General features: G+C 34.8%; 1 protein-coding gene across 1 annotated transcript; it reads left to right on the forward strand.

The window, feature by feature from the left end:
* The first annotated feature begins 351 nt into the window (after positions 1–351).
* LOC113295470 (uncharacterized mitochondrial protein AtMg00810-like) lies at positions 352–1,236 on the forward strand. Its single transcript, XM_026544010.1, has one exon. It carries the CDS (start codon positions 352–354, stop codon positions 1,234–1,236), a length of 885 nt encoding a protein of 294 aa, XP_026399795.1.
* The last annotated feature ends 8,982 nt before the right edge of the window (positions 1,237–10,218 follow it).

Below are 10,218 nucleotides of genomic sequence, written 5' to 3' on the forward strand. Positions count from 1 at the left end.
CGTATTCATCAGTTGGACGTCAAGAATGCCTTTCTTCACGGCGACTTGGCCGAAACCGTCTATATGCATCAACCACCCGGTTTTGTTGATTCTGCTCATCCTGATTATGTATGTCGCCTTCGACGGTCCCTTTATGGCCTCAAGCAGGCTCCCCGAGCATGGTTTCAGCGTTTTGCACGTTTTATTATTGGTTGTGGTTTTCGTGGCAGTGTTTGTGATCCATCTCTATTTGTTTATCACTCTGGTTCGGAGACTGCGTACTTATTACTGTACGTGGATGATATTGTGCTCACTGCTTCTACGGATGCTCTTCTGGATCGTTTCATTGCTTTGATGAAACGATAATTTGTTATGACTGACCCCGGTCCGTTACACCAATTTCTGGGTATCACTGTCACACGCTCTGCTTCGGGATTATTTTTGTCCCAGTCTTCTTATGCACAGGATATTATTGCTCGTGCTTCTATGACAAACTGTAATCCAGTAGCCACTCCAGTCGACACTCAATCCAAGCTGAGCGCTGCGTCTGGCCCTGCAATCAAGGATCCACCGTTATACAGAAGTCTGGATGGTGCTCTTCAATACTTGACGTTCACTCGTCCTGATATCTCCTATGCAGTTCAGCAGGTTTGTTTATTTATGCATGATCCGAGAGAACCCCATACGCAGGATCTAAAACGCATTCTCAGGTATCTTCAGGGCACTATTGACCACGGCTTATGTCTTTCGGTTTCACCTGTGACTGGTCTGACTGCATATCCTGATGCTGACTGGGCGGGTTGCCCGGATACTCGACGGTCGACATCTGGATACTGTATTTTTCTTGGCAATAACCTGATCTCTTGGTCTTCTAAACGACAGGCTACTGTGTCCCGTTCTAGTGCAGAGGCGGAATATCGGGGGGTTGCTAATGCTGTTGCTGAGACCACTTGGCTACGCAACTTACTTCTCGAGCTCCACATCCCTCTCAGGCGTGCTACTATTGTTTACTGCGACAATGTCAGTGCGGTGTACATGTCTGGGGATCCTGTTCAGCACCAACGCACCGAACATGTGGAGATTGACATTCATTTTGTCCGAGAACGTGTACGTATTGGTGATATTCACGTTTTGCACATTCCATCTGACAGCCAATATGCAGATATCTTCACCAAGGGTCTTCCACGAGTTTTATTTATTCGTTTTCGTTCTAGTCTAAACGTTTGCTCCTCTCCCGTTTCGACTAAGGGGGTGTAATAGACCATATATTGACCATATATTTGGGTCACCGTATTTTGGGAAACTATGTAAAACATATATATCCTAGTCTATGGAATAATAAAGTTTATGGGAAAAATATCTTCCAACATCCAGAAACAAGCATTCGGATATAAAACTGGATAGCTAATTCTGCTGAAGAACTTAAAGAATAACCTCTAATCATGGCGTTCCAAATGAACAATTTTGGTTGTTCTTCCAAGGATTCAAACATGGAAAGAGCATACGAAAGATCACCTCCATTAGAAGGTGAAGAAACAGCACAGAACTCAATGAGTCTACTTAATGTGAACTGGAAATTGTGGAGACCAGTTTTGATGGTTTGAGAATGTATTTGTTCGAGGGTTTGGATGTTTTTACATTTTGAGAAAAGTGAAAGAGATGGGTGGGTTTTAAGAAGTTCATATGGAGGCTCTGAGTTTGGTTTCAGAGGAGGAGAGAAGATGGTAAGAGATGAAGAGAACAACATTTCATTACATGTTCGGACACAGATAAGGTGGGGAAATAAAACTCGTTATTGATCGTGTTTGAAAACCGGTTCAGACACGAGTCACCGGTTATAGCCCAGTACTGTTTCCTCAACAAGCTAACTGATAGTTTGATTATTTTTTTTTGGGACAATGATTTTATTAGGTCACCTTTCCTGTGATTATAAGGGATGATCTAAAAGATGAAGATGACTAAATTACCCATTTACTTATTTAATAAAAGAAGAGCCACAGGTGCGCAATATTATTAATAAAAGGGGAGAAAGCATTACAAAGGGGCAGTTGGTAGCCTAGCAACAAGCTGGGCACCAATACCTTTTTGAATAACCAAACTTAGCCTATGAAAAAGGAAGCTGCCGTAACCACTACAAGCATCCAGGTTAGCCAGGCAATTCTTAAGTCTATTTAAAAACACTACAAAGTCCTCACCAAGTTAGCTCAAGGTAGTGAAGGTCAAAACCCCTGAACCATAATCATTAGATGAACATTTATCCAAAAAAAAAATTGAACGTTTATTTATTTAATTTTTTTTTTCTTTAACTTTTTTCTTTCTTCAACTTTTTTTTGTATTTTTTTGTATGTGGTTCGGCTAGGGGAAAATAATAAATCTAGTCGAACTTGAAGTTCGGCTAAGAGAAAATACATAAAAGTTTTTTTAGATAGGAGTTCGGTTAAGTAAAAAAAATCAAAAACTTTTGCGAACGCACCGAACTGAAAGTTCGGTTTGCAAAGATTTTTATGAATATAACCGAACCCTGTTCAGTGTATTTTCAGATAGGATTTCGGTTAAGTAAAAAAATTCTAAAAAAATTGTGAACGGACCGAACTCAAAGTTCGACTAAGAGAAAATATATAAAAGTTTTTTTAGATAGGAATTCGGTTAAGTAAAGAATTTCTAAAATTTTTGCGAACAAACCGAACTGAAAGTTTGGTTTGCAAAGATTTTTATGAATATAACCGAACCATGTACAGTGTATTTTCAGATAGAAGTTCGGTTAAGTAAAAAATTTCTAAAAAAGTTGTGAACGGACCGAACTCAAAGTTCGGTTAGGTACAAAATTTCTAAAACTTTTGCGAACACTCCGAACTATGGGTTCGGTTTGCAAGAATTTTTTTTTAAACTACTCTTAACCGAACAATACTCTGTAACAGATATTTCAAACCTAATTTGATGATCTTTAATCGATTTTTTCAATCAAAAACAAATTAAAAGTAATGGATTTGTGGGAAAATACCTCCGAATTTGAATATCGCTAAAGAGTTTGCGATGAAAATACTTGTGAATTTGTACTTGTCGAACCAAAGCTAATTAAAAAAATAAAAAATTAATTTTAAAAAATTAATTTTTTATATAAAAATAATAATTATTTATTAAAAAAATTAAAATTAAAATAATATAAGGACATTTTGGTCATTAACTAAAATATGTGGATAAGGGGTGACTTCACTTTACTTCCAAATGTCCTCTTAAAATTGAAACCATAGTCCCCTTAAAAAATAAAAAAAATTAATTTTTTATCTAAAAATAATGATTATTTATTAAAAAAATTAATTTTCAAAAAAATTAAAATTAAAACAATATAAGGACATTTTGGTCATTAACTAAAATATGTGTATAAGAGGTGGCTTCACTTTACTTCCAAAAGTCCTCTTAAAATTGAAACCATGGTCCCTCAAAAAAAAAAAAAAAATGGTTCCAAAATATGATTTTTAGCTAGAAAATAATAAAACCAAAAACGTCAGCCGTGTGCCGGCAAATGACTACTACACAAAAGATCACTGGTGTTGGACACATTGAAAAGCATACTCAAAAAACCCACAAAGGGGATCCAATGATCCTCCTCCTAAATTGTGTTGGGCAGTGTGGGTCCTCGGCTTCTCTCTATGGGTGGTTTTTGGAAGATTTTTTCTCGGTGTATAAATCATTCTTCAACAACGGTACGCCTGTACATCTGACCTTTTTAGCTAAATTATTGTTATTAACTACCTGATTCATTTCTACGGGTGGTTCAGAGAATCAGAATGGAAGTGATGTCGACCCTCACGCCTCCCAAGAGCTAAAAGTTTGTTTAATCAAAAAAAGTTTTTGATAAAAGAACTGATTTATTTAAGAATGAACACGCGATGGCTGCTTGAGCAATACATAGTTTATCCATGGTGATAAATCTACGAACTCTTCAACAAAAAGCTTGTCTTTCCTGACTCTCTTAGATATACTATCAGCTACATTATTTAAATCTTTTTTGACATGAGATATCTTGCAAAAACAAAAAGAAAAAACCAGAGTTTTGATATTATTAATAAGGTGATTATTTTCCCATCTAATTAACCTAAGATCAAACATAATAGACTTCACAACTAAATCTGGATCAGCTATAAGGTGTATTTCGGTGATTTTTTGCTCCTTCATCCAACTCAGTGCCTCCAGTATAGCCATGCACTCTGCAGCTTCAGGGTCAATCACTCTGTCTGCATAGGATCCTTTGACTCCTGTGTAGGTACCTGCATTAGAGATAAGCATAATACCAGTGCCAGCCGTGTTAGTAACATGATCAAAGGAAGCATCAGCAAAGACTGTAGATATACTAGCAGGTATAGGTTCAGGAATGTTCGTATTTTCAGGGAAGTCAAGTGAAGAGTGCTTCAAAGACAAAGTAAAGTTTTGTAAACCAAAACGAATCCTGAATGCAGTTAAGAGAGGGTTAAGGGTTTTATCCTCAAAGATATTTTCACATTTTTCTTTCCAGATTATCTAGCATCCCACCATCAAGGTCAATTTCCATGAGAGCGGATCTTCTACTGCCCAAATTCTCTGCTACTCTGTCGATATTAACATTCAGATGCATCCAAACAGAGCGTGCAAATCTGCATTCAAGAAGGAGATGGAAGAGAGATTCTATTGGGCAGTTGCAAATGTTAAATTGAGAACCAATACTGTTGTTGTAACGAGCTGTTTTATCATTCTTCTGCACTGTATCTTTGAGACACTTCCAAATGAAAAGTTTGATTCTATGAGGGATCTTCATTTTCTAGAGAGCTTTCCAAACTTCTTTAGATAGAATTAAGTGCAACTTGTTGAGAAACAGTGGTTTCTACAAGCTTATTGTAAGCACTTTTTACTGTGAATAATCCATCCTTTGTAGGTCGCCATCTAATAAAATCTTCTTCTCCCATATTGATTTGCATTCTTGTGATTTTTTCTGCAACTTCCGGAGAAAAGAGAACATGCAGTAAACTAACATTCCATGAAGAAGCAATTGGGTTTATGAGTTCAAAGACATACGTATAACTCCAGTGACCTGGGTTTATAAGTAGACTCATTGTTTAATCAATTGATCTAGAACACTTATGTATTTTTTTCTTAAAAAAATAATATTGTACAAACAATTGATTTTTTTTTTTTCCGAATTGAAATGCATAAACTTCTTCGTACTAATAAAAGTCAATTTATTGATTCAACTCGTCTGTTTTCCCTTATCACATTATACTTGACAGCAGCAATACACTGTGTCTTAACATTAATTTGAAATTTTGAGAAGCCTGAATTTTTTTTTGTTTCTTAACTTTAGTTGGGCGATGTTGACCATCTCAGCTTTTATTTATAACTCTTAGATTCTTTTATCCTTTTGCTCACCTTCTTTTCGGATATAATGATGCTCACTTGTCCACTTTTTCACAAACCTGGACTTCCAAAATTTTAAATTGCAAGATCAACAACTCACTAATGGTAATCTATGAAAAAGCGGGGTATAACAACCGACCCCAATAAATCGTTCAATAATCTGTATGGACTAAACTCCAATATAACTCCGAGAGCACCAACTTAAAAGCGATCTCAATCAAGAAATATATCAGAGAGCTTTATCTCTATTTCTCAATGCAACCAGCAAATCGAACAGATAGAAATCCATGAGCCTGATTAATATGATAAATAACTTGGACGGTACCAAAGACCAACGCCCAACACCCAAGTGTCAATCAAGTTATACCCAACAAACAAGGTCGGATTTATCAACTGATTGAACTACACACAACCTGTGATTTTTCAATTATATAAACAAATATAATACGGAAAAGAAATAACACAGACACCATAAATTTTGTTAACGAGGAAACCATAAATGCAGAGAAAATAGTTGGATCTGGCTTCATGAATCCCAAATGAAGTCTTCAATTCGTTAACCTAATATGGTTTTGGAAAAACCTAGGTTAAAGGAGAATCGACTTTAGTGCGCAATTAGACACAGGAAAGTGTCGGGATTAGGTTTTCCAGTTGCTAGAGTTCTCCCTTCTATAGTCTTTCAAATCAGGGTTGCTTACAATCAAAGCTAAGATAGCTTAGTAACAAAGCATTCAATATTCACTGTTAGATGAATACCTAGTTTACGATTCAATCTAAGTCTGCTTAATAATAAAGATATCAATCACCACCGTTAGATGGTCTTAGCTTGTTACACACAAATGCAATATACCTTTATTTAGATATGGGTAACCGTACCTAAACGTGTATATTGAGTTGGATCAATAATAGTTAACGAAAGTTAGCCATATGAACACTTTTGATTTAACCACATTGATCTAACACTTCTAGATCAAATATGATAATCAAAGGAATCTAACTGTGTTTCACATAGAGTTGTTCAATTTTTCACTATCTCATAGAAATATATATAAACAAATTGAAGCAAAATCGGATTGATTCTTAATCGTACAAAATACTTATACATGAGTCAATTCATGAACATTAAACCACGATTTGCAAAGATTGGATTCCTTAATTCATAAATGTTTTATTTCATGAGTATGAGAATCATACTTAGCCGATTTTAGAACTTAACTAATATGTTCGCACACCAGGAATGCAAAAAACTGCTTCGGACCTTGGCATGTCCAGCTTTCCGCAAACCAGGTACGCGAACAGCCGTACCGGACCCAACTCAGGTAGAACAGTTCGCATACTAGGTATGCAAACAAGGTTCCCAGACCTTTACAATTAAAACCGTCAGCATACTAGGTACGCAAAATAGGTTCCCGGACCTGAATCATAACAATATAGTTCGCATACTAGGTATGCATACTGTGTTGTATCCAGACATGGCCAATTGTTCTAAACTCCCATTTCAATCATTGAAACATCCTAAGAAGACGACAATGGTAGTCTCACACAAACCAATAGCTTCAAGTAAAATTCAAGTGATCGAACGATCAGTACGAAACTTTCCAAGTCGATATCAAATGATTGTCTCACACAAATCATGTAAGATGTTTCAAGGCAATTTCCACATGATCATCTTTGACTTAATATTTAGTTTCCAACAAATAAATTGTTTCCAACTAAACTCGTCAAGAATAATGATGAACATAGTTAAAGCAAAAATCTTCCAACACATATTTCAAAAAATAGATACGCGAGATAAACTCAGCTCGAAATATCAAATGTGTATAATGTAGAAGTCTAAATAGTTATACGACTTAGTATCATTAGAAGATATAATATAATAGACTTCTGAGTGATATATAAGTTTTAGTATCCACATAACTTTTGTTGATGAAGTTCCTCCAATCTCTCCTCAGTAGATCTTCGCCTTCAATCGATGAACATCATGATGTATAAACTCAACTACACATTTTATCTTAATCCGAAGCATAGCTATAAGTAGACTAGAAATCAAGACTATAGTTTTGATCAACTTAACTTGACAAACAAGCTTGAGATAGCAACGCTTGCAAGTTCGACCGAGCAGTGCTCTAACAATCTTCCCTGTTGTCAATTTTAGTGAAAAAACTATCATTATATATATGAAATACAAAATAAATAAAATTTGTAGCTTCTCATCCATTATGCTTGATTTCCTTGGCTCTTCAATATTCCTTGAATTATTCGCTACTCCAAGTACTCCAGCGATTCTGTACGTGTTCAACTCATCATCATTGTTGTTGAAGATCCGTATCCATAAAAATAAGAAAACAGTTGTACTCAATCATTGTTATACAGTGTCATAGTATTATTTACACATCATCAAAGTCCAATTGCATCACAACTTTGACAATAATACTACGGTGATATGTATCAATCCCCCTTAGTCAATACTTCATCTCACAATGAAAACCACTCCCCCTTACATAATGATCCGTAAACCATATGTATGTAGTGTGAACTACCAAATAATTCTCCCCCTTTTTGTCAATATAAATTGGCAAAGGTACGAAAACTACGGGATCATAATGAAATTATCAAAGAGATAATTCATGACTAAAAGAGAACATATCAACTTTGTTTCGATGATTTCACATAGTCGAAACTAGTGTATTCATCAAGGAGTTTATAAAGATACAAGATAACTCCTACAATATTCCACAGCCGTACTCCCCACAAAGATATGACAATTAAGCACAAGTTCAATTAAGAATTCTCCCCCATTTGATGTCATTCCCGAAATAATAACATGAGCGACCTTATTTTTACAAGAAAATAATGATTTCTTTGGACGCGATTTGTTAATGTCCAAAATAACATCGATTAAACTAATCACAAGAAAACCTATATGATTAATTTAACCAGAAATATTCAACATAAGCAAACTTACGGAGCCATACAATACTTTCACATAAAAATGTATAAAGGAAAGATCAATACTGCTGAATTTTCAAAAGTGCATTCTATCTTTTATCAATATTTGCATAAAGACACAATAGACTTAACTTTTGAGCATATATGAGATAATCACAGTTCACGAACGTAAACACACATATCTCATAAAAAATTGCAATATATAAAACTAATAAAGATTAATACTGTAAAATCATCTTCCAAATAACTTAGAATTTTACTAAATAAAGCTAAAAACATTGCAAGATGAAAATCGTTGGCAATAGCTATGTGTAATCACAATGTTTGCTATTCTAAACCCTAGTTATCCTTCCTAAAACATACGAATAATTCTCATAAGAAGTTTCCTAGATAAAATAAAAAGTTCAGACTTCTTTGATAACTTCAAGAAATATATCAAAGAGCTTTATCTCTGTTTCTCAATGCAATCATCAAATCGAACAGATAAAATTCCGTGAGCCTGATTGATATGAGAAATAACTTGGACGGTACCAAAGACCAATGCCCAAGTGTCAATCAATTTATAACCAACAGGTCAGATTTATCAACTAATTAAACTACGCACAACCTATGATATTTCAATTATATAAACAAATATAATGCAGAAAAGAAATAACATAGACACCAGAAATTTCTACCTTAAAGGTACTTCTATGGTATTTCTCCCTTATTTCAACTAACACTAGCACCTGAAAAACCTAATCCGGCACTTTCATGTGTCCTAGTTGCATACTAGAGTCGATTCTTCTTTATCTTAGGTCTTCTATTGATGAACGTTGTGAAGTCTAAAGCTCAACTACACATTCTATCCTAATCTGAGACATGGCTATAAGTAGACTAGAAATCAAGACTATAGTTTTGATCAACTAAACTTGACAAACAAGCTTGAGATAGTGATGTGATTTTAAAGTTGTTGTAGTAAATGAGTTCAAACTCTCGGACTTGTGAAGAATAATTTTTAGACTTAATTTAGAAAACTAGAAAAAATAATGTTTTGGTCAAGATTATAAAAAACACTGAGACTCAGGATTCCACCAAATTCTATTCATGTGATTCAAATAATAACTCCAATCAATTATAGCTCAAATATTAAAAATATGGACTCGTATTCTTTGCCAAAAGTAGATTTTTGAAAAGCAATGACTGTAAATCAAAATCATGATGTATCAAAAATACATTGACCAAGCATACATCATTAAACAATATCACTCCCATTCAATAAAAATCATAAATCAATTAAAAATCAATGCAAATAGTCATAAAAGAATTATTAGAATTACCACATGCATGAAATAGGGCTTCCTCTGTCATCCCAGTGTTGGGGTTTAGCTCCTCATGGTTAAAACTTGCTCAAAAGATATAAACATCACCCAAAAGTGTTTTTATTGAAGAGAAATAATATTACAGCGAATCTGCAGGTTTTTTGTGGCGTCACAGAAATCACCGTTAAATTGAAGTGTTGTTTATAAACGATAAATGTGTTCTGCTGTTGAAAAACGATACTTTTCTGCGACTGTTTTTGTGGGTCAATGTTCTTCGTGTTCTTCCTCTTCGCAGCAGCAGCAGTCCGTTTCCTGCACCTTCAATTTCTCGGCTCTGTGGTGTTCTAAACTTCCCCAAACTTTCGACAAACCTTCTATATGATAAAACCAATTTATTTATACCAAAAGGACCTATTAAATCTTTCCAGAATCTTCCAAAATCTCTTACTTTCTCTTCACGGCAAAGTTGCGGCAATTTCTTGTTTTAGAATTTCTACGCGTTTCTGAGCTTTCCTTTTGATTATAAACTCTTCCGTAGATAAATAACACTCTTTGGGAAGGTTTATAACACTTTAATATCTCTAAAATTTCCTAAAAAAGG

This window comes from Papaver somniferum, chromosome 1 (genome assembly GCF_003573695.1).
Source record: "Papaver somniferum cultivar HN1 chromosome 1, ASM357369v1, whole genome shotgun sequence".
Taxonomy (NCBI): domain Eukaryota; kingdom Viridiplantae; phylum Streptophyta; class Magnoliopsida; order Ranunculales; family Papaveraceae; genus Papaver; species Papaver somniferum.